At 41.8% G+C, this 25,154-nt stretch overlaps 2 protein-coding genes across 2 annotated transcripts in view; both read left to right on the top strand.

Annotated features, from left to right (window-relative positions):
* The first annotated feature begins 3,124 nt into the window (after positions 1 to 3,124).
* Positions 3,125 to 12,636, top strand: LOC115146341 (protein CLN8-like). Its single transcript, XM_029688365.2, has 3 exons — positions 3,125 to 3,316; positions 3,838 to 4,491; positions 9,503 to 12,636. The coding sequence occupies exons 2-3, from the start codon at positions 3,937 to 3,939 to the stop codon at positions 9,815 to 9,817; spliced, it is 870 nt and encodes a 289-aa protein (XP_029544225.1). The 5' UTR covers positions 3,125 to 3,316; positions 3,838 to 3,936; the 3' UTR covers positions 9,818 to 12,636.
* Positions 12,637 to 21,767: 9,131 nt separating this feature from the next.
* The window catches only part of LOC115146340 (rho guanine nucleotide exchange factor 10-like), an 82,608-nt gene continuing 79,221 nt past the window's right edge, over positions 21,768 to 25,154 (top strand). Inside the window, 2 exon segments of the mRNA XM_029688363.2 lie at positions 21,768 to 21,818; positions 21,820 to 21,988. Of these exon segments, the coding sequence (XP_029544223.2) occupies positions 21,783 to 21,818; positions 21,820 to 21,988 (205 nt within the window). The 5' untranslated portion in view covers positions 21,768 to 21,782.

Raw genomic sequence — 25,154 nt, 5'->3', positions numbered from 1 at the left:
CATTTATGAGAAGAATTCGTTCTGTGCTCTGCATTTGAATTACTCATTGTAGAGTTACATTTTATACATACCACTACCAGTGCCATTTATAGAATAACAAATTGTGCCATATTCTAATATAGTATTCTCAATCCTGCCACAGACAACCATTGGTTCTCTGCTGTTGGTTAACCTGAGGCCTGATATTTTTAGGGTAAGCTGCCTACATTTGCTGTACCTGTAAGTATAACAGTGCCAATTTAGTCCATTAGATGGCGCCCAAGTTTTTTTTCAGTTATTAATGTATAATTATTTTTAACATGGGATTTATAATATTGTTTCCCCTTGATTTGTTACCCCATATCCTTTCCATGCCCACATATTATTTCCACTGTATGTCCAAATGGGCAACCCTTGCAGAACACACACAACCAGACAGTTCCAGTCATTCAGCTATAATCAGCCAAACAATGCGGCCCTGTGTTTTTCCAGGCTTTAATCAAATCAAGTCAAATGTCTATGGGACATAGTGTCAGCTGGTGTGGTTGAGGGTGTAAAATGACTGCTCATTGGGTATGAATTCAGAGGGAAACAAAGTCCCTGGTAAATGTGGCATGTAGTTTGTTTTACATTTGATTTTAGTTTCATTCTAATGAAGGCAGCAGAAAAATAACTGCCATATTCTTTAAGCAAATGTAGAACACCCACCTACTGTACTTTACCTCTTTCCCCAAAATGTTTCATCGGTGACTAGGACCGTTCCTCTTCATCGATGGCCACACGACTTGTTTGGCCTTGTTTTGTCTATCTGCTTTGGAACACTCGTATTTATGAGAGATCTTTTTCTTGGCAACATTGTGGAGAAAACACGACGATTACACACTGATACACCACTTCCTGGATCTCGAAGTGAAATGACTAGACAAATTCAAAAGGTAGTTATTTAGCTAAAAACTATTTTCATCTCTTGTATATCATATCTATAGTGAGGATGAATATAATGCCAAATATTATTTATTTGTAAAGAAATATATATAATAAATATATTAATATATGATATATGCCTCATTGAAACCATTTTTGGGGGCTTTTACTTGTGTTTTGTTATCAATTTGTTACTTTGTTCGGGTTATTTTGATAAACTTATTATAGCATGCAAAATACTGATACTGAATGTATGATTTGTTTATTCATTGTCTTTTTGTATTGACACTGTTACATTGATATTTGTATTTATTCACCTGTTTAGCAAAGATGCATTTATATATGTTTGATATGTTGAAATGTTTACTGATTTTGTCATTGTTCTTTTTTTAATCTCTTATTTTAAACACATCACAACTGCAATTTTTTTTTTTATACAAACATTTGACAAATTAACACTGAAGATTTAGCCTCTTAAAAGTAGTTTAATCATTGCTGATATCATCAATTAATTTTGTGATGAAAAACAGGGACTGGATGGTGTCTCATTAGCTTTTCTTCACTCCATTTAAACTAGTAAACAGGATGCGACAGTGTAATTCAATCATTCACTAATTACTGACCTATTTGACAACAATACCTCAAACGTAGATGAGATGCCACCACATGACTGAGGGATTAATAACACGATGTTCTCAGGGCCAATAGAAACACAGTAATACACTTGCCTGAGTAGTGTTGACCAATAGGAGAGCAGGGAAACTCATAGGGTGGGACTTCCTGTTTTCTTGCCAGGGCCAATAGAAACACAGTCATATGCTTGCCTGAGTAGTGTTGACCAATAGTAGAGCAGGGAAACTCATAGGGTGGGATTTTCTGTTTTCTTGCTAGCGACCAAATTGATCCCAGTGGCTGCACTACATGGGGGATATGCCATTGCAGATTAGGAGACAGCAGCTGGCAATCAACCTACAGGGACATGGGGTGTCTCATCCTGCGAAAGGGATTTTACAGGCATGCTGGGAACATGAGCGAAGACAGAATACGAGTTTTGGGTGGGTAAAACCCAGGCGAAGGAGATGGGACTGTATGGAAGGGAGTTTAGTCCAACGGTAGCTCTTCCTGTAAATCCACCATGGCTACTCCCGCTTCCAGCAGTTGATCTAGAAGTATTGGAGAGACTACAGAAAGATAGGGAGGGTGTTGATCCATCTGAATTGTTTAAGAGATGTCTGGATACTGTGTTTCAGGATTTTGTGGCCATTTACACAGATGGTTCGAAAGATCCAAGGACAGGACGTGCTGAGGCTGTTGATGTACTGACTCAACAAGCACTTAGTAGGTGGGTTGTTGATGTTGTAGTTTCAATGAGCAAGGTAGAGGCAAAACGCCTGATATGGACAGTAATGATGCAGAGATGGTAGGAGCAGTGGAATAGAGATACTAAGGGCGGGCATTTACTTCAAGTACAGAGGAAAGTCGTGGAGGTGAGGACGGCAGGAAGGAACAGAAGAAAGGAGGCTATTTTTTTCAAGATTAAGGGTGGGACACAGCCGGTTGAATAAAACCTTAAATGTGACGGCACCTCAGTACCTCCAGGCTCTGATCAGGCCCTACACCCAAACAAGGGCACTGCGTTCATCCACCTCTGGCCTGCTCGCCTCCCTACCACTGAGGAAGTACAGTTCCGCTCAGCCCAGTCAAAACTGTTCGCTGCTCTGGCCCCCCAATGGTGGAACAAACTCCCTCACGACGCCAGGACAGCGGAGTCAATCACCACCTTCCGGAGACACCTGAAACCCCACCTCTTTAAGGAATACCTAGGATAGGATAAAGTAATCCTTCTCACCCCCCCCCCCTTAAAAGATTTAGATGCACTATTGTAAAGTGGCTGTTCCACTGGATGTCATAAGGTGAATGCACCAATTTGTAAGTCGCTCTGGATAAGAGCGTCTGCTAAATGACTTAAATGTAAATGATAGGAAAGCATCCAACAGGAAAGTGTGATTATTACCAGGAAACAGAGACCATGGAGCATGTACTGCTACAGTGTGGGCCGTATCAGAGGGGGAAAAAGAGTCTGAGCTCTAGTATGAGGGAGAAGGGAATACATGAAATTAATTTAAATAGTATATTGAGTAGAACATCATTAGATATAGTCTCAAATATATTGTTAGATTTTTTTAAGAGCAACGGGGCTGACAGGTAGAATTTAGTTTCTCCCTGTCTTTGGCCAACACTCTAGTACAGTAGGTGGCGGTAATGCAGCATAACGTTGGATGACAACTGCCGATAAACCCCACCGAAGAAGAAGAAGAAGACCAAATTGATAACAAACCCGTTGCTGATCAGATGGAATATCTTTGATTTCACAGTAGTACACACTGATGTTTGCCAATAATGAACAAATAAGGTAACACATTTTTATGCTTTGTAGGACAAAAAAATACTGATTGCTACAATGGCGATGACAAGTCATATATGGCGATGACTAGACACAAACAGCCGTTTGTTTTGTGTCAGTACATTCTGTTCTGATACAGTTGAGAAACAGCCAGCAACAATGTTGCAGCAAAGGTATCGCAATTGTGCCTGAGTGGAACAATGTTACAGTCAACAATTGTGTACTGTTTCAGATTTTATTAAACTGGTCTCCTTTTTTCGTTTTTTTCGGGGGGGTGCCCGATATCTGTTATCGTCTGTCAAACGAAATAAGATGTGAATTCACTCACTTCTCCCGTCTTGTGCCTCGGTGTTATTTCAAACAGACGGAAGTTAACACACCGACATCACTAATCCTGGGTCAACAATAACTGATCATGTTTTTGGCTACGTATAGAGAGTAATTTTCAAACGCCATCTAGCACATGTTGGCATGTCGTAACTATTTTATGAACATTGACTAATGTGTTTTGGCTTTAATTCCTGTTGCAGGGTCGTTGATGACTAACCCATGAGATCTTTCAGTGATCACAGGGTCACTCAACTCTGTGAGACCTTCAACAGACAATCCATCCACTCACACAAACCAACATGACCTCCGAGCAGGCCACTACCCTGCCGGCATTCAAGGGCCCCGGTGACCCCAGTCCGGGCTACTTCTCCTGGGGTCTTCGCTTCCAGGTCATCGGCCTGGGCTTTGCCTTCTACACCGCTGTGTTCGTCCTCTCCCACCTGGTGTCCATGGCTCTCTCCCAGACCTACCGCTCTCTGCTGGCTAAGGAGAAGGTGTTCTGGAACCTGGCGGCCACACGGGCCGCGTTCGGCCTCCAGAGCACGGTGGCGGGCCTACGGGCGCTGACCGAGGAGTCAGCCATGTCCAGGGACAGGGTCAGAGGTCAGGAGGACTGGTCTTGGTTCACTGTGCTCACAGCCACAGGCTTCTTTCTGTTTGAGAATGTGGCGCTGCATGCCTCCAGTGTGGTGTTCAGGGCTTTCGACCTTCCCCTGGCCGCCCATCATTTCTTTGCCCTGTCAGGGTTTGCTGGGGCGGTGGTCTGGGACTCACTAGGACATTACCTGCCCATGGTCACTCTACTACTGGAGATGAGCACACCCTTCACCTGCATCTCCTGGATGTTACTAAAGGTAAGGAGTGTGTCTGTCTGGTGTCTTTCATCATATTCTCTATACAGTATGTTACTGTTTTGTTGATTGACTCCATTTGTGACACTGTACTGTAAGCTTATTAATTTTCTTATAGTTCAGTCGTTTTACTGGTGGGCTAGACATAAAAGGCACAGATGGATTTCAATTCCCCTTTTCTGTTTATGTACTCAACACTGAGACCAGCACCTTGACATGATTTGCAATGATGGTGAATGTACAGAGGGCCATTTTGAGAAAGGGGAATTTCTAGGCAGAAATAGACCCAAGTCGGCCTCCCGAGCGGCGCAGTGGTCTAAGGCACTGCATCGCAGTGCTAGCTGTGCCAGTAAAGATTCTGGGTTCGAGTCCAGGCTCTGTCGCAGCTGGCCGTGACCTGGACACTCATGGGGTGGCGCACAATTGGCCCAGCGTCGTCCGGGTTAGGGGAGGGCATGGACAGGCATGGATGTCCTTGTCCCATCGCGCACTAGCGACTCCTGTGGTGGGCAGGGTGCAGTGCACGCTGTAGCACATTGGTGTGGATGCCTTCTGGGTTAAGTGAGTATTGTGTCAGGAAGCAGTACGGTTGGGTTGTGTTTCGGAAGCTCTCGACCTTCGCCTCTCCCGAAGTGACATGTGAAATCTCATGTGACTTGGGTCTACTTATTATTTTTGCTCCTTTTTCTCCCAAATTTTGTGGTATCCAATTAGTAGTTACAGTCTTGTCTCATCACTGCAACTCCCATAAGGAATTCTCAAAGAAAGTATTCTCAAAGTGGGATTAAAATGGATTTAATTGTAACTTTTGGTCAACGGTCTACACACAATACTCTGTCAGTGGAAGAAAAGTTCTAAGATTTATTAAAAATGGGATCTCAGCAGACAAAGGACCCTTTTTCAGGACCCTGTCTTTCAAAGATAATTCGTAAAAATCCAAGTAACTTCACAGATCTTCATTGTAAAGGGTTTAACATCTCTAGGGTACGTGGGTAACGTCCCACCTGACCAACATCCAGTGAAAGTGCAGGGCGCTAAATTCAAACAACAGAAATCTCATAATTAGATGTCCTCAAACATACATGTATTATACACAATTTTAAAGATACATTTGTTGTTAATCCCACCACAGTGTCCGATTTCAAAAAGGCTTTACGACAAAAGCATACCATACGATTATGTTAGGTCTGTACCTAGACACAAAAAAACAGCCATTTTTCCAGCCAAAGAGAGGAGTAACAAAAAGCAGAAATAGAGATACAATTAATCACTAACCTTTGATGATCTTCATTAGATGGCACTCATAGGACTTTATGTTACACAATACATGTATGTTTTGCTCAATAAAGTTCATATTTATATCCAGAAATCTCTGTTTACATTGGCGCGTTATGTTTTGCCTCCAAAACATCCAGTGAAAGTGCAGAGAGCTACATCAATTTACAGAAATACTCATCATAAATGTTGATGAAAATACAACTGTTATGCATGGAATAAAATATTTTTCTCCTTAATGCAACCGCTGTCAGATTTAAAAAAAAACTTAATGGAAAAGGCACACCATGGAATAATCTGAGTACAGCGCTCAGACACCAAAACAAGCAATACAGATACCCGCCATGTTATGGAGTCAACAAAAATCAGAAATAGCATTATAAATATTCACTTACCTTTGATGATCTTAATCAGAATGCACTCCCAGGAATCCCAGTTTCACAATAAATGTTAGTTTTGTTCGATAAAGTTCATCATTTATGTCCTTTGTTTGCACATTTAGTACAGTAATTCAAATGCGCAGGCACTAGGTCCAGACAAAGTCAAAAAAGTTATATTACAGTTCGTAGAGACATGTCAAACGATGTGTATATAATCAATCTTTAGGATGTTTTTATAATAAATCTTCAATAATGTTTCAACCGGAGAATTCCTTTGTCTTTAGAAATGAAAGGGAACGGAGCTAACTCTATGGACGTGCGCCTGACTGAGCACATGGCCTTCTGGCAGACCCATGACTCAATCAGCTCTCATTCTCTCCCAGTTCACAGTAGAAGCCTGAAACAAGGTTCTAAAGACTGTTGACATCTAGTGGAAGCCTTAGTGCAATATGACCCCACAGACACTGTATATTAGATAGGCTAAGACTTGAAAACCTACAAACCTCAGATTTCCCACTTCCTGGTTTGATTTGTTTCAGGTTTTTGCCTGCCATATGAGTTCTGTTATACTCAAAGACATCATTCAAACAGTTTTAGAAACTTCAGAGTGTTTTCTATCCATATCTACTAATAATATGCATATCCTAGCAGGCAGTTTACTCTGGGCACGCTTTTCATCCCGATGTGAAAATACTGCCCCCTACCCCAAAGAAGTTAAACACTGTTTTCCATGCTTGTTCAATGAACCATAAACAATTAACTGTGGAACGGTCGTTAAGACACTAACAGCTTACAGACTGTAGGCAATTAAGGTCACAGTTCTGAAAACTTAGGACACTAAAGAGGCCTTTCTACTGACTCTGAATAACACCAAAAGAAAGAGGCCCAGGGTCCCTGCTCATCTGTGAGAACGTGCCTTAGGCATGCTGCAAGGAGGCATGAGGACAGCAGATGTGGTCAGGGCAATCAATTGCAATGTCCGTACTGTGAGACGCCTAAGAAGGCGCTACAGGGAGACAGGACGGACAGCTGATCCTCCTCGCAGTGGCAGACCATGTGTAACAACACCTGCACAGGATTGGTACATTCGAACATCACACCTGCAGGACAGGTACAGGATGGCAACAACAACTGCCCTAGTTACACCAGGAACACACAATCCCTCTATCAGTGCTCAGACTGTCCGCAATAGGCTGAGAGAGGCTGGACTGAGGGCTTTGTAGGCCTGTTGTAAGGCAGGTCCTCAACAGACATCACCGACAACTATGTCGCCTATGGGCACAAACCCGCCGTCGCTGGACCAGACAGGACTGGCAAAAAGTGCTCTTCACTGACGGGTCGTGGTTTTGTCTCAAATTGATCGTTTAAGGAATGAGCGTTACACCGCGACCTGTACTCTGGAGCTAGATCGATTTGGAGGTAGAGAGTCCGTCATGGTCTGGGGCGGTGTGTCACAGCATCATCGGACTGAGCTCGTTGCCATTGCAGGCAATCTCAACGCTGTGCGTTACAGGGAAGACATCCTCCTCCCTCATGTGGAACCCTTCCTGCAGGCTCATCCTGACATGACCCTCCAGCATGACAATGCCACCAGCCATACTGCTCGGTCTGTGCATGATTTCCTGCAAGACAGGAATGTCAGTGTTCTGCCATGGGCAGCGAAGAGCCCGGATCTCAATCCCATTGAGCACGTCTGGGACCTGTTGGATCGGAGGGTGAGTGCTAGGGCCATTTCATTACATTTACATTTAAGTCATTTAGCAGACGCTCTTATCCAGAGCAACTTACAAATTGGTGCGTTCACCTTAAGACATCCAGTGGAACAGCCACTTTACAATAGTGCATCTAAATCTTTTAAGGGGAGGTGGGGGGTGAGAAGGATTACTTTATCCTAAGGTATTCCTGAAAGAGGTGGGGTTTCAGGTGTCTCCGGAAGGTGGTGATTGACTCCGCTGTCCTGGCGTCGTGAGGGAGTTTGTTCCAGCTGGTGGCCAGAGCAGCGAACAGTTTTGACTGGGCTGCGCGGGAACTGTACTTCCTCAGTGGTAGGGAGGCGAGCAGGCCAGAGGTGGATGAACGCAGTGCCCTTGTTTGGGTGTAGGGCCTGATCAGAGCCTGGAGGTACTGAGGTGCCGTTCCCCTCACAGCTCCGTAGGCAAGCACCATGGTCTTGTAGCGGATGCGAGCTTCAACTGGAAGCCATTTTTCCATTTTTTTTTTTTTTGCATAATATTTACACATGTTAAGTTTGCTGGAAAATAAACGCAGTTGACAGTGAGAGGACAAAATATTCAATATCATCTTGGTAAGCAACTCCAGTGTAGATTTGGCCTTGTGTTTTAGGTCATTGTCCTGCTGAAAGGTGAATTTGTCTCCCAGTGTCTGTTGGAAAGCAGATTGAACCAGGTTTTTTCTTAAGATTTTGCCTGTGCTTAGATGTATTGTTTCTTTTTATCAACAAAAAAAACTCCCTAGTCTGTGCCGATGAGAAGCATACCCATAACATGATGCAGCCACCACCATGCTTGAAAATATGAAGAATGGTATTCTGTGATGTGTTGGATTTGCCCCAAACATAACACTTTGTTTTCAGGAGAAAAAGTTTGTTTCTTTGCCACATATTTTGCAGTTTTACTTAAGTGCCTTGTTGCAAACAGGATGCATGTTTTGGAATGTTTTTTATTCTGTACAGTCTTCACTTTTTTTTCTGTCATTTAGATTAGTATTGTGGACTAACTACAATGTTGCTGAGCCATTCTCACTTTTCTCATATCACAACTATTAAACTATGTAACTGTTTTAAAATCCTCATTAGCCACATGGTGAAACTCCTGAGTAGTTTCCTACCTCTCCGGCGACTGAGTTAGGAAGGATGCCTGTATCTTTGTATTCTCTGGGTTTATTGATACACCATCCAAAGCCTGATTTAATAACTTCACCGTGCTCAAATCAATATTACAATTATCTGTGCTTCTACACCTGCATTGCTTGCTGTTTGGGGTTTTAGGCTGGGTTTCTGTATAGCACTTTGATATATCAGCTTATGTAAGAAGGGCTATATAAATACATTTGATCTGTATGTGTGGGGTACAGAGATGTGGTAGTCATTCCAAAATCATGTTAACAACTATTATTGAACACAGAATGAGTAAATGCTACTTATTATGTAAATTTTTACTCCTGGACTTATTGAGGCTTCCCATAAGAAAGGTGTTGAATACTTGTTGACTCAAGACATTTTATATTAATTACTTTCTGAAGGCACTGTACATCGTTATAGATGACGACGACCCCAAACACTGTGACAGTCTTTATCCCCTGCCCAATCAGTACAAGTATCTGTCTTCTCTCCCCTCCAGGCTGGCTGGGCGAGGACGCTCTTCTGGAAGGCCAACCAGTGGGTGATGATCCACATGTTCCACTGCCGCATGGTGCTCACGTACTACATGTGGTGGGTGAGCTGGAGTCACTGGGGGGAGATGAACATGTACGTGGCTCTGCCCCAGCGCATCCTCTTCTACACCGGCCTGGCCCTGCTCACAGTGATCATCAACCCCATCTGGACGCACAAGAAGACCATGCAGCTCCTCAACCCTGTCGACTGGAACTTCAGCAACAAGCCGCCGCCCAATGGCCCCAGTGGGGAGCAGAAGGAGAAAACTCATGAGAGATAAACAAGCCAAGAACTGTGAACCTGTTTGGAGAGTTATGGGGCTCTTTTACTATGCTTGTAAAGGAGAGGAAGGGTGACTAATTTCTCACAAACTCTTTAGCTTTTAGTGCTTGAGATGTTTTGAAGATTTCAAGTTGAACTAAACTACTGTTTTTTTAAAGGTTCTCAGTACAGGTTTGAGGTCTGCTGTGTCTCTACAAGATGTGTATGAAAGGACCTCTTGCTCTTGGACTTTAGAACCTAGCTGGGTTCTGAAAGGAGATGTCACTGACGACAAGAAATCATCTCACAGTATTATTGTCTTTGGTTATAATTTGCTGTTTTAGTTAGTGTTTTATTGCGAAGGAGTGCAGATGAACAGGGAGAAAGGTATATTATTGTTCTGTTTACTTTGTTCAGCTTCCAGCATGAAGGTGTGAATGTGTTAGTTAACCTCTCTGGAATGGGGTGTTGGCTGGTTTGAAGTGCCCTGAGGCACCAGTGGTATTTGCACTTATAGGCACAGTGTGTAGTCACTCAACCACTGTGCTGAGTACAGACAGGTCCATGAGGCAGCAGATTTACTGGCTGAGAACAAACCCAGTGACAGACTGGAGACTGGGTCATTGGATCTGGCAGATCGCACGTCATTGGAAGGCAAGCAACTTTGTTCTGTATCGTACAAAACACTTCCTGACTTACATTGCAGTCTAATCTCAAGCATGCCGGTAGTGTTGCATGCTCTAATGGAATCTTTATCAATTCATCTCATCATGTAGAAATGGTTCCTGTGCTCTGTGGCTGTCAGTGTAGTATCTTTGAAAGTGGGGTTGACTTGACGCACGTAGACTGTAATACTAAGGCAGTGGATGGACGCTAAGGGAGCTACCAGAAGCATTACTGTTTTCAGGAGCAACTGTAGGGAGTAGTCTAATAACAAGCACCACCGTGCCAAACAGACGGTCATGTTGCTTCGCTTTGTAACTAGTCTCTACCACTGATCTGCCTGAAAATGAAGTTAGGGTTTAGTACTTAATGGGTAATCTTTTTAGTCTCCTTTATGTTACCCATCTCATTGGACCTTCTGTATGCCTGCAAATTAGTCTTTAGTGGACAATTAAATCAGGTTAATTTAAGAGTCATGTGAGTGTGAGACGGAGTGAGTGTGAGATGTGTGAGACGGAGTGAGTGTGAGATGTGTGAGACGGAGTGAGTGTGAGACGGTGTGAGACGGAGATGTGTGAGACGGAGTGAGTGTGAGATGTGTGAGACGGAGTGAGTGTGAGATGTGTGAGACGGAGTGAGTGAGTTTGAACCCTTATCCTGGTCATTTGTGAACAAATGTGTATTTCATGAATATTCTCATGGAAAACTCAGTCCTGCAGTCTAGCATTGAGTTCTTTGGAGTAAACTCACCCACATTGAGCTGCTTCCAGACCGCCCTACTTATCTCACAAAGGCTCTTTTGTGTATAAGTATATCTTTTTTTACAAACCGGTATTACGTTAGTCACAGATCCTAGAACTAAGGCCCCCTATAGGTTATAAATGATAAGGTATGACAAGCAATTCACATGGGAAAACCTCAACAACATCCATGACATTATTTGAAGTCTTAATAGCTGACGTAAGAGACTGACAGCCAAGACGGTAAAGCCCACACTGAGAAAAAGGGGCCATAGGTATTTATTTTATATATTTTTACAAAATATTATTCAAATTGATGCAGGACTGAGGGCCTTTTATAAACATAATTAACCTTAACTTTACTAGTTTGACTAATATTTTGAATTCAGGATTTATTATTACCGTTATGAATTAAGTCAAATCAAATGTATTTATATAGCCCTTCGTACATCAGTTGATATTTCAAAGTGCTGTACAGAAACCCAGCCTAAAACCCCAAACAGCAAGCAATGCAGGTGTAGAAGCACGGTGGCTAGGAAAAATTCCCTAGAAAGGCCAAAACCTAGGAAGAAACCTAGAGAGGAACCAGGCTATGTGGGGTGGCCAGTCCTCTTCTGGCTGTGCCGGGTGGAGATTATAACAGAACATGGCCAAGATGTTCAAATGTTCATAAATGACCAGCATGGTCAAATAATAATAATCACAGGCCGAACAGTTGAAACTGGAGCAGCAGCACGGCCAGGTGGACTGGGACAGCAAGGAGTCATCATGTCAGGTAGTCCTGAGGCATGGTCCTAGGGCTCAGGTCCTCCGAGAGAGAGAAAGAAAGAGAGAATTAGAGAGAGCATACTTAAATTCACACAGGCCACCGGATAGGACAGGAGAAGTACTCCAGATATAACAAACTGACCCTAGCCCCCCCAACACAAACTACTGCAGCATAAATACTGGAGGCTGAGACAGGAGGGGTCAGGAGACACTGTGGCCCCATCCGATGACACCCCCGGACAGGGCCAAATAGGAAGGATATAACCCCACCCACTTTGTCAAAGCACAGCCCCCACACCACCAGAGGGATATCTTCAATCACCAACTTACCATCCTGAGACTAGGCCGAGTATAGCCCACAAAGATCCCCGCCACGGCACAACCCAAGGGGTCTTGTTGTTCGGCCAAAACGTTTGACAGTGGCACTCATGACACCATGGTGATATGTGGCATTGGTCCTCCTTAATGGGAAGATTACTTGACTTATCAAGGGTGACAAGTCATTGTGGCACAGTTCCATTTCTTTCACTAGTTCTTTCCTAGCCTATGACCTAGACCTTCGGTGTTCTTTATGGTTTCTAGATCTGATGCAAATATGTATGTTATGTTTTTCCATCCAATTCCTTTCAACTTCAATTTAAACTATTAAAACTTTTCTGAACTTAAATTGGCACAGTGTTGGATTTCCTTATTTAAATAGCTGTTACATTTCTCCTAAAGAAACCATTATGTGATGCATACTGACACATTGGTACTGTCAAAGTATTCACTATAACATGAAATGCCAATAAAACCTTTAACATCAACAGTATCTTGTAGTTTAGTAGAACATATATTATATTTCTGCCTGAACTTCTCACCTACAAACACCTCATTATGTCATGCAACATGGCCCATAGTTGGTCCCTCTTATCAGACTAGCTTCCTGAAATAAGGATTTTTATGAAAACTATTGATACCACTGATCAATTCTGTGCATAACACTTGTTGCAGTATGTTATTCCTCTGCTAGAAATGTCAATATTAAAACATCTAATACACAAGTCAGGTACATTTAACCTTATGCTAATTATCAGTGCTGGTCCCTAGATGAGCATTACACTACACAATAATAAAGAGTTTACAACGTATCACATTGATCATCTGTTAGTGAATTTTTGCATGTAATTCTCAAACTTTTCCATCAGTTCTGTTAAAAGTGTCAGATGTAATCTATCTTTATTCTGTCATGTCCCAATGTATGGAGTGACATCAGAGTGACCCGCAGCACTCAGCCACTCCACGGCTTCTCCTTGAATCCTCTTTGGCCTCTGAAGTCAGACACTCGGATGGAAGTCAGAGAGACCATTCTAGATTCAAGGGGCAGGGTTCCAGAACTATGTGATCCAAACCAGTGGTCAGATGCTGGTAGTTATGTCTGGGAGCTGTATCCAGAGCTTCCAAGAGACAGGGCATCAGATCTGCCATCTCCACTCACTGGGGAACAACAAGGAAACTAACAGTATGTGGTGGTTTGCCTTTTATCAAATCACTGAAACAGCAGCTATACCTCAACGCAACGATGGTGCCATCTGTGAAAGTTACAAGGGAATCAATGGTGGGTTTTTAGATACAATTTGGTCATATTTTTTGGAATATAGAATCAAGATATGCTGCGCATTGTTGCATGTTATTTTTTCTTCCATGCTGGGTTGATGGTGAGGTGGTGGAACATATAAATCAAACATGGTGTAAGTCAGCGAGAGATGTGCTTTACCAAGGTAGACAGGAATGCTGGAAGGAGCTGTTTATTTGAAATTGTGTATGAGCTACGATTCCCAAATTAAGGAGAAAAGAAAGTCTGTTGTCCTTTTCATAAAAACAGGAAATACTTTAGATTAAAAAACAATATGGTGGAAGCTCATTAGGCTGGCTTTCACTGTCTGATCAGAGAAAGGAAGGAGAGGACACAAGAAGAGGAGATGACTGATTTGTTTAACAAAATAAATCATGATGTAACACAATTGCTACATTGGTTAATGTTACAAGGATAATCAGAATAATACTCACTTTCTGGAGGAAGCAACTGATTTCTCCCTGCTCTTCTTATTGGCATTGATCCACTCACTGTGGAACACCACAACAACACCTTCAGGGATACTTTTTTTGTAATTACATCTTTCTTTCTTTCACATAATGACCAGTAGAATTGTATGAAAATAATGTTTTGAGAAATCCTCAAGTATATACTGTGTAGTTATGAACAAGTTTCAACATTGCATAACATGTCCTATATTCCCGAACTCTCAATTCGATCATACAGGTATGCCTTCAAAACGGAATCCAATGCAATGGAGAGGAGTTGAGGAATGGACAGTAGAGAAAGACATGATGTAACACACTTGCTGCAAACATTTCTGTTACAGGATTAACCAGAATAATACTCACTTTCTGGAGGAAACAACTGATTGCTCCCTGTTCTCCTTATTGTTGCTGGTACTGCCCTCCACCTCTTCTTGAAATTTGAGTACCTGTCCTTTTAATTTGGCTGAAACACTTTTGTGTTTCCTGCCACCACTATCTTCTCCAGCAGTTCTTCCTTGTTCTCATTGTTAAGAACATGATCTGTTTCCACATTTCTCAACAAGCCACTGGAGGGCCTTCCCTTCACTCTCTTCTTCTGTGTTTCTCAGCGAATGAATCATCGACTCCTATGACCAAGAGAGTGTGGGGTCCCGGAGGACAAAAAAAATAAAAACCGTTATTTAACTAGGCAAGTCAGTTAAGAACAAATAATTATTTACAATGACAGCCTACACCGGCCAAACCTGGACGGCGCTGGGCCAATTGGGCGTCGCCCTATGGGACTCCCAATCACGGCAGGATGTGATACAGCCTGGATTCAAACCAGGGACTGTAGTGACACCTCTTGCACTGAGATGCAGTGCCTTAGTGCTCAGTGTGTCCCGAGTGGCGCAGCAGTCTATTTCCTGTTTAACCAGCTCAGGCATCTCCTCTACAAATCTGCCTCCCTGCTACTTCTCCCTGTCTCTTGGCGCACTGAGTAGTCATCAGGTCAAACTCCTCAATGCCCAGGATGGTGTTTCCTGCTGAACTCTTCCCACTATCTATTTCCTAGAACCACTATCCTCAGCTCTGAGAGATGGCGAGAGTCACCTGTCAGAGAGAGAGAGAGATTTCACTCTAAAGGTGTTTATTATACATAGAATGTCAATGGTAGACATTATGTGTTTGTGTTGTTTGTGCTTTTTTTAAGTCTCCTGTGTCTTCAAGATCATCTCTACCTAAATGGCATTTTATCGTCTGTACATCTTCCCCTCCCTCTTTTCTTGTGCTGCTTAACATGTTTACCTTCACACAGTCTGCTCTACTGTGTCACACTCCCAAAAAGGTTGATTATGCAGCAGTGGTCTACCCATTATGTAGTGATATGAGGGAGTGTAATTCTGTTCATCTCTAGTTGTGTGTACACAAACAACCAAGTCTGATTTCCTCATTTACACTCAGATCTGGTTTGATAAGTGAGGGCCAATAACAACAAAGATCATCCTGTATTATGACACTCAAGTCTGCTCTCTTTAAAGAAACCTGCATTTTGCAGGATTTTGCAGACTCTCAAAAAGCTACTGGTGAGCAGCTTTTAGTTTTACATGCAACTATGCAGGTTAGTGTGTTGCATCACTGTAGCTGGTGTGTGCTGCACAGCAACACAGTTGAATAATCCAAATTCGCAAAACAGAGACTGACAGAAACACACCCATTCTATTTCTGCACCTTCATCAGTTTCTGTTTTGCTCTCCCTTCTATCTTCTCTAGTCTCTTTCTCGTTCTCATAATTTCCTGAAATCATCTCCTTTATCTTCAGCAGTTCTTCCCTGTTCTCATTGTTGAGGACATGATACCTGTTCCCACATTTCTCAACACTCCACTGGAGGGCCTTCCCTTCATTCTCAATGTGCTGCTCAATGGTTGTGTCTCGTAGAGTACAGTATAATACAGTACATTAGTGTATTCCACTTTAGTGTGGTCTACTATGTACTGTACTCTACTCTTCTTTACTGTACTTATTTATTAGGATCCCCATTGGTCGACAGCTAGTTTTGCTGGGGTCCGACACAATAAAAAAAGACATTACAGAAAAATACTTGTGTGTGTGTGTGCATCTATCAGTTACACATACATGTCAGTACATACAACATGTAGGTCACATGAGGAAGAGGAGTTGTGCCGTGAGGTGTTGCTTTATTGGTATTTTGAAACCAGGTTTGCTGTTCACTTGCGCTACATAAGATGGAAGCGAGTTCCATGCACTCATGACTCCGTATTATACTGTACATTTCCATGAAATTGTTCTGGATCTGGGGACTGTGAAAAGACCCCTTGTGACATTTTCTTTTTCTTTCTTTTTTAACCAGGAAGGGCTCATTGAGATTTGAAATCTCCTTTTCAAGAGCGTCCTGGCCAAGATAGACAGCACCAAGTCATTACACAATTATAGACAGACAACATGAAAAACTACAAGTAATCTAGTAAAAAACATAGAATTCACAAGAGTATAACAAAATCATAAAACAGCCAATTAATAACATTGACAGGTCAGGGAATCAGTCTCATCAGTCTTCATCAGTGATTTAAAAACACCAATCGGGACAAGTTCTTCCAGTTTAAAAGTATTTTGTAAGGCGTTCCAAGCATATGGCGCAGAGTACATAAAAGCCCTTTTATCAAATTCAGTTCAGACTTTTGGAACAGTTGGCAGGATAATGTTCTGCGAACGAAGAGAATACCCACCACATTTCTGAAAAATAAAAATGCCCAAATAAAATGGTAGTAAACCCAAAATGGCTTTGTAAATAAAAGTGTACCAGTGACGGAGCCTACTAGTGACTAGAGAAGGCCAGTCAACCCTGGTATATAAAGTGTAATGGTGCGTAAGGGTTTTGTAGTTTTAAGTAAATCACAATGTGCCATGGTAAAGGGTGTCAATTGATCTCAAACACTGAGCAGAAGCATTCATATATATAAAATATTTCCATAGTCTAGTAAAGGCATAAATGTAGCTGATACTAGCTTCCTTCTGGCTTCAAAAGAAAAACAGGCCTTATTCCTAAAATAAAATCCCAACTTCTGCCGAAGTCTGTCCCTCTCCTGGTTCGGGCGGTGTTCGGCAGTTGACGTCGCCGGCCTTCTAGCCATCGCCGATCCACCTTTCATTTTCCATTTGTTTTGTCTTGTCTTCCCTCACACCTGGTTTCAATTCCACGTTGTGTATTTAACCCTCTTTTTCTCCCATGTCCTTGTCTGGAATTGTTTCTTGTAGTGCTTGTGTACGTTATGCTGGTGGTTACTGGGTTTTGTTTGACCTGGTTTCTGGGTTTTGTTTGACCGATTGTTCTGTTAACGGTGGTTTATGTTTATTAAACAACACCGTTGTAAATCAGTTTTCGCTCTCCTGGCCTTACTTCTCTGCCCCCAGTTTTAAGTGAGGCCGTCATCAATTAAAATTCCAAGATATTTATGAGGTTACAGTCTCAATCTCATTGCCCTGACAGGTAGTATTAGGTGAAAGGTTCAGAGATCTATTTATTACTTTAGAAAACACCATTAGTTCAGTCAGTATTAAGGATAAGCTTCAATTGACACAAGGTATGTTGAACAGTATAAAAAGCAGTTTGAAAGTTCTGGAAAGCTTTTGTGAGAGACAAGGCACAACAATGAATAACAGTATCATCAGCATAAAAGTGAAGTTGCGCATTTTGCATATTTTTTGTATAAATGATTTATATAAATTGTTAAGAGGGGACCAAGTACAGAGCCCTGGGGCACACCATTACAGACAGACAATTTAACAGACATGAGCCCATAAAAATGAGTGCACTGAGTTCTATGAGACAGATAGTTAGCAAACCATGCTCCGAAAGACCTACACTCGACAAGCTCTGCCTCAGTATAGCATGATCAGCTGTATCAAAAGCTTTAGAAAGATCAATAAAAAGTGAGACACAGTGCTGTTTTTTTGTCAAGGACTTCAGTGAAATCATTTCAAATCTTCATGGCTACTGTAATTGTGCTATGCTTCTTCCTGAAGCACGATTGGTACATTGATAAAATTGTTTTTATATACTATTTTGCTGTTCACTCATAAGGGTTTCAAGTATTTTCACCAGGGGTGACAGCTTTGAGATTGGCCTATAATTATTTAAAAGAGTATGAACTCACCCTTTTAAAAGTGGTAGGACAATGCTGATTTCCAGATGTTTGGAATTTCATTACATTCCAGGGTTAGATTGAACAGATATGTAAGTGGTTCAGCTATGAAATCAGCTGCCAGATTTAAAAAGCAGAGATCAAGAAGATCAGAACCTGCCGGCTTTCTCTGATCTAAGGATTTCAGGGCTTTATGTACCTCCTGCACTGAGAATGGCAAAAAGCTCAAAGTTTGATCAGCTCTTGTTGGTTCATCCACACAGGGTTGTACAGAAACAGAGGACACTGAATCAAACAGCCTACCAGATGATACAAAGTGCTCATTGAAACAATTCAGTTTTGCCATATACAGCAACAAAGTCCTTCAATACACATGACGGTAAATCATTAACATGACTGTTTCCAGACTTAATAGCCTTCCAAAAGTTTAGGGTCATTCAGGTTATCAGTGGTAACAGACATAAAATATTCAGACTTGGTCTTCCTGAGAAGAAAATAACACTTGTTTTGTAACTGCCTAAAAAGAAGCCAATCAGCATCAAAACGTGATTTCCTTGCTTTAACCCAGGCTAGATTATCCCGCCCTTTAACACTGAACCTGTGGAATGGGGCATGTTTGTTTACTATTTGGAAAAAAACATGAAAGAATTTCCAGGCAGTTTCCACATCAGGAATAAGCTCAATCTTGCTCCAGTCAAAATAAAAACAAATCATGAAAGAAAGTCTGCTCATTAAAACTCTTCAAATCTGTCTTATGAATAAACCATGGGTTTGTTTTAGGAACCTTGGTATTTGTAACAGCAACAGCATAATGGTCACTTAAATCATTACAAAAAACACCAACCTGTCACGGCTGTTGAAGGAAGAGGAACAAGGTGCAGCGTGGTGAGTGTACATATTAGTTTTAGTTCGAAAAGACACCGAACAAAACAATAAACACTACAAAACAAACCGTGAAGCTATAGGCTATGTGCCATGAACAAAGACAACTTCCCACAAAGAAAGGAGGGAAAAAGGGCTACCTAAGTATGGTTCCCAATCAGAGACAACAATAGACAGCTGTACCTGATTGAGAACCATACCGGTCAAAACATAGAAATACAAAATCATAGATAACAAAACATAGAATGCCCACCCCATTAAAAAGATCTCTAAGGTCAGGGTGTGACACAACCACAGAATATTTATGTGGAACATTTGCCAATATCAAATCAAACAGGGTAGATTTCTCTGGAGATTTGGGTGAGTGGGTGAGTTAATCAACTGGGTAAGATTCATAGAATTACAAAACATTTCTAAGTCATCAGACACCGGCTTTAACCAACACGAGTTGAGATCACCAATCAAGATCACTTCACTGTAAAGAAGTTTAGACATAAGGTGCATCAGAGAAGAAAATGCATCACTGAGAGCTGAGGGGGGTCTATAACAGCCAATCACAGATACAGAGAGCAGAGGGGGGTCTATAACAGCCAATCACAGTTATAAAGGGACCCTTGGAAACCTCAAGATTCAAAGCAAGAAATTCCAACTGTTTACAAATAGTTTCAGACTTTGCCACACTTACAAGGAATTTATACTTTACATATATAGCCACACCCCCACCTTTCTTAACTCGATCAGGGCGATACACATTGTAACCATACAAATACAAATATCCTTATCAAGAACAGACTTTCTGAGCCAGGTTTCAGAAAACACAATTACATCAGTTGATTTAGCCCAAATCCTAACCCCATCAATTTTTGACAACAGGCTGCGTACATTTAAATGAAAAATACCAAAATCAGATCTAGATTAAAATCAGAGGGGGTTTGGAGACATTGCATATCAGTGCCATGGTTAGGTTGCACATTACCTGATATCAACAAAAGAAGAATAACTAGGCACCTCTGTTTAATAACCTTACACGTCTTCTATTTTTTAAGAGACCTACTGCAAGTGAATTCTACAAGTGAGTTTCCAGACAATACATAGCATTAATTTAAAACCATTAGACTTTGGTAGTGACACAAGTTCGTAATGTTCACATCATGCCGCAAATGCATCGGCACTTGGACGAGTGGACCGAGTGAAAAATAGCACATTGTCAGATGTACTCTCCCAGCGGCAATTGTTCGTTTTCTCCAGAGTTCAGTAAAGTCAGTGCACAAAGCAACACCACAAAAATTGTCATTTTCTCTGAAGGATGTAAGAAATAGAGGCCAAGGAAAGGTAAGGGGAGAGAGGGACAGTGTGTATGTATGAGTCTGTATGTGAGTCTGTATGGGTCGACTGAGAAAACGGGTTGGGGATTGTTTGAGCTGCCTCTGAGAGAACACCAGCAAAACAAAATAGTTTGCACTACACAACAAGGAAATTGTGGATTTACTCAATCATAAATGAATAGCTTATTAGTAGGTTCAAATCTACTAGTCACAGACAAACGACTTGACATGCTGCCATCTTGGCATGTCTGGTGGGGTAAGTTTGTGTGTCGGCGATGTGTGTATTCGCTCTCTGATTACAATGAAGAGCAAGATGTGCGGCTCTGTTCTCTGCCAGCTGCAGCTTAACTAGATCTTTCTTTGCAGAACTTGAACATATGACTGGACAATAATCAAGATAAGATTGCAAGGTTTTTAATCTCAGCATGACCAGAAAGACTAGCCACTTGAAGCATGATGCTGTGCATCATGAATGTAATTCAATATGTAATGTATCCATGAGATGGTGCTATAGGATTAGATGAATGCTCAAGGCCTCTGGGATGATCTCAGTGATGGGTGCTCACTCATTTTAGGCAACTTTAGGGATACAATATGGATAATGGATTAGTTTGTGGTATTTTTCAAATGTAAGGGGAACTGTCTATGACCTCATTTAATGTATTAAGGATTTTGGCTTATGGAGAGGCTTGGCACAATCACATTTTTGTCAAGACTAGATGGACATCAGCATGGAGTTCATAGATTGTTGGGCATTGTTTACTGTTTATTAATTCAAACAAGAATAAATACTTTTGACTTCAATGCAATGTTGACTGTGAACTCTCCATAGACCTACAGAATTCACGCATGCGACATGCGTGAAGAAATCAACAAATGAGTGAGTGTGTGTGTAGTACTTCAACAAGTTTGACATGGCATAGTCAGTTTATGATGAGACTGTAAAGTCGCAATACTTCACAATGATATGGACATTAAATAATATACACCAATGGTGGATCATAGTGGATCATTTGAAAGACAGTTTGTAAGTATGAGCTTTTTATGCTTCTCAACATCCACACGGATGAAGAATTGGTGCCCAGCTGTTCCAAGGGAGCTGCCTCACTGATCACGTGGTACATATTGGAGCGCATGTACTTCTGCTGCGTTCATAACCAAGTAGCAAGGTGGTAGAGGTCAGCATGTGGAAGAAATCGGAGCTCAGGGATAATAGACGAGTTTCCCACTAGAAATTACGAATTGCAGGGGCATTTAAGTGGATTTTTCCCAGTCGTATATTGTAAATACCACCTTTCCACTCGGTTAACAACGCATTATAAATCCTAGGAGGAGGATCTCAGGAATGTAATTGAGGGCCTTTTGAGCCAATTAAGGCTTCGCACCCGAATCTCCACCAATGACTGAGAAGGAGGCGAGGTCTTGGATGGACTCGGGATGGCGTTGGGAAGAACTTGGATAATTTCAGTCGAGGAAAATGGAAAAAGGGACAATTCATTTATAGGAGCAGAAGAAGTTCTTCCTCAGTGTTTGACAGGGATTTGTTTGCACATCTTTACTGTGGAACTAGGAAAAATAACGATATTCATCAGGATTCGAAATATGGTGAGTTCTATGTGTTGTGGAAAATATTCCCGAACTTCAAGATTGTTTGAAAGTCATTTTATGATTTACAATACAGTAATATAACCAGTACATTATGTTCAGCTGTATTTGGACGGTATTCTACGAATGGAAGCGATCTAACTTACATGTTTTCTCTGCAAACAAAGTGAGTGATCGTACGCCCGGGTGCGCTGTTTTAAAACGTGGCGAGTTGTCTTTGCCAACATGTATCGGTTTGTCAATTCAGAGACGCGTGTCTCATAATAATGTATCCTGTGGGTTCTGTTAGTTCTGCTACTATTGTAAACCTTTATGCTTTGAAACATGCAAGGACAAAACAAAAGAATGTATACTTGTATCTTTCTCATGCATACAGTCTTTAGTCTCTCAGAAATGTCAATGTACGAAATTGGCAGGAACGTGGTTGTCACACCAATGACAAAATTGTGATGAATTTCTAGATGTTCTGTACAAACTCAATGCCGAAAGTTATGGTTCCCCTCTGTTTATTTTTCCCGGGGTACAGGTGTATGATATTAAAATAGATTGCATAGTATCAAGTGCAACCTAAATGTAATTATGATTTCTATCCACTCCTTACCAAGACAATTAAGGCCTGACAATATAAACCATACTTTCCATCAGAGTTATTACAGGTTCACTATTTATTTCTGATTAATAAACTAATCTATAAACTAATAAACCAGGCTACTAATTATAAACTGTTTGTGAATGATAAAGTATTGTCATAACTGAGCAAATTTACTGTAGCAGTACTGTATAATACATTACCCTTTAGTTTCTGATTAAGTCTAGTTTATAGATTTTAGCCTAATCCAAAATAGTATTGGAATACTTACATACACTGTACAACGTGTGGCTATCATGAAGTTTGATTCAAACACTTTAGAAAGTGTTCCAGAGCACCCTAACTCCATTTCAACAAATTCACTTAGTCGTGTATAGCATTCCTCAATCAAGCAAGTGCATGACTCCACTGAACTGGAACTTTCTTTGGTAACATTTGTATTAATCAGAAAAGTCTCATTTGAATCAGAGTAGCCTATAACCACATCCGATCAAACAGTATTCCAGGAATCTATGCGCCTCGGGCTAGGCTGCTAAAAGATGGTTTAGATACGGTGAGCACTTTGATCTGCTATTGTATTGTCTGGCTCCATGCTTGTCCAGTTCACTTTGCATCAGCACTGGGGGAAGAGTTGAGAGCCTGTGAGATTTGCACACACTATCTGTAATTTGCTTAGCAAATAGCCAGGCCACTTGGCTGCTGTGAGTACAGATGCCTCTACCCCTGGTAAGGACTCCTAAAAAGGGATCTCTGGTATTTGGGGAGTGTGAAGACTCTTTGCTGTACCCAGGTCTACTGCAGTCAGTGGTTCTCTAGCTGAGCAGTCAGGTGAAGTGAACCCTGGGCCTTTAGACGGCACGCTCTACCATGCACAAGACTTCCCCCTGTAGAACAAACACCACAGGTACATCACCATCATGCCCTAAACTTCCATCTTTATTTTGGCTCAGCAGCTCTGGTTCCTGGCTTAGCCTTACATGCTAAGAGTCAAACCATAACTCCTTCAGCATCCCACCTAGTTTGTTCTTAGCTTCATACCAGAGGGTTGATTTCAGATTGGGGAGCCTCTGTTGTTATTCTTTTCCTGGTTGTTATTGTCGATCACAGATGCAGCTGGACAGAATCACTAATTTCCCAAAGTGTGTGTGTCGGGTCTGTAAGTTCATCCAGTGGGTAGAGGCTTATGGGAAAGCCTCAGAGTGTCTGGCAGAGGGTGAGAGTCGGGCCAGAGTGCATAGCAGTCTGCAGAGAGGAGCATACTTCCCATTTTTCAGAGGACTGTTGTGCGATCATGCAGTAAATCCTCCCATTCACCACTGAGGAGCACTGAGATGTAATGTGGATCAGCACATCGCACAGCCATAGCTGGGTGTGAAACTGACTGACTGGGCTTTACTTCCTTCGTTCTGGAGGTGGACATGGGAGATTTGTCACCAAAATGTGTATTTACCAGCTGTGAACATCTGTGTTCAGAATTGGACTCGAGCTGTGAAGCTTCTGGTTCCGTTGTCAATATTTTTGGACACTATGGATCTGTGACTTTCTCCTATAATGTCTTGTCATTTACACTATTCAATTGTCACTATTACATACAAACCACACTGGCCACGTTGCGCGCGCAAGTATTGCAAAATAAATGTACATGTCTGCGTAGCCAAGCGCCAAAGTAGAACGTGGTTTTATTTGAGACACTCCACGTGCTGCAAGTCCCCTCCTTATTGGTAGGTGTCTGGCTAGACTGTAAACTCTCCTTCCAGACTCATATCAAACATCTCCAATCAAATCAAGAGTCGGCTTTCTATTCCGCAACAAAGCCTCCTTCACTCACGCCGCCAAACTTACCCTAGTAAAACTGACTATCCTACCGATCCTCGACTTCGGCGATGTCATCTACAAAATTGCTTCCAACACTCTTCTCAGCAAACTGGATGCAGTTTATCACAGTGCCATCCGTTTTGTCACTAAAGCACCTTATACCACCCACCACTGCGACTTGTATGCTCTAGTCGGCTGTCCCTCGCTACATATTCGTCGCCAGACCCACTGGCTCCAGGTCATCTACAAGTCCATGCTAGGTAAAGCTCCGCCTTATCTCAGTTCACTGGTCACGATGGCAACACCCATCCGTAGCACGCGCTCCAGCAGGTGTATCTCACTGATCATCCCTAAAGCCAACACCTCATTTGGCCGCCTTTCGTTCCAGTTCTCTGCTGCCTGTGACTGGAACGAATTGCAAAAATCGCTGAAGTTGGAGACTTTTATCTCCCTCACCAACTTCAAACATCTGCTATCTGAGCAGCTAACCGATCGCTGCAGCTGTACATAGTCTATCGGTAAATAGCCCACCCATTTTAACCTACCTCATCCCCATACTGTTTTTATTTATTTACTTTTCTACTCTTTTGCACACCAATATCTCTACCTGTACATGACCATCTGATCATTTATCACTCCAGTGTTAATCTGCAAAATTGTAATTATTCGCCTACCTCCTCATGCCTTTTGCACACAATGTATATAGACTCCCCCTTTTTTTTCTACTGTGTTATTGACTTGTTAATTGTTTACTCCATGTGT

This window comes from Oncorhynchus nerka, linkage group LG18 (genome assembly GCF_034236695.1).
Source record: "Oncorhynchus nerka isolate Pitt River linkage group LG18, Oner_Uvic_2.0, whole genome shotgun sequence".
Classification (NCBI taxonomy): Eukaryota; Metazoa; Chordata; class Actinopteri; order Salmoniformes; family Salmonidae; genus Oncorhynchus; species Oncorhynchus nerka.
This window is presented reverse-complemented; position numbering and strand designations above follow the sequence as displayed.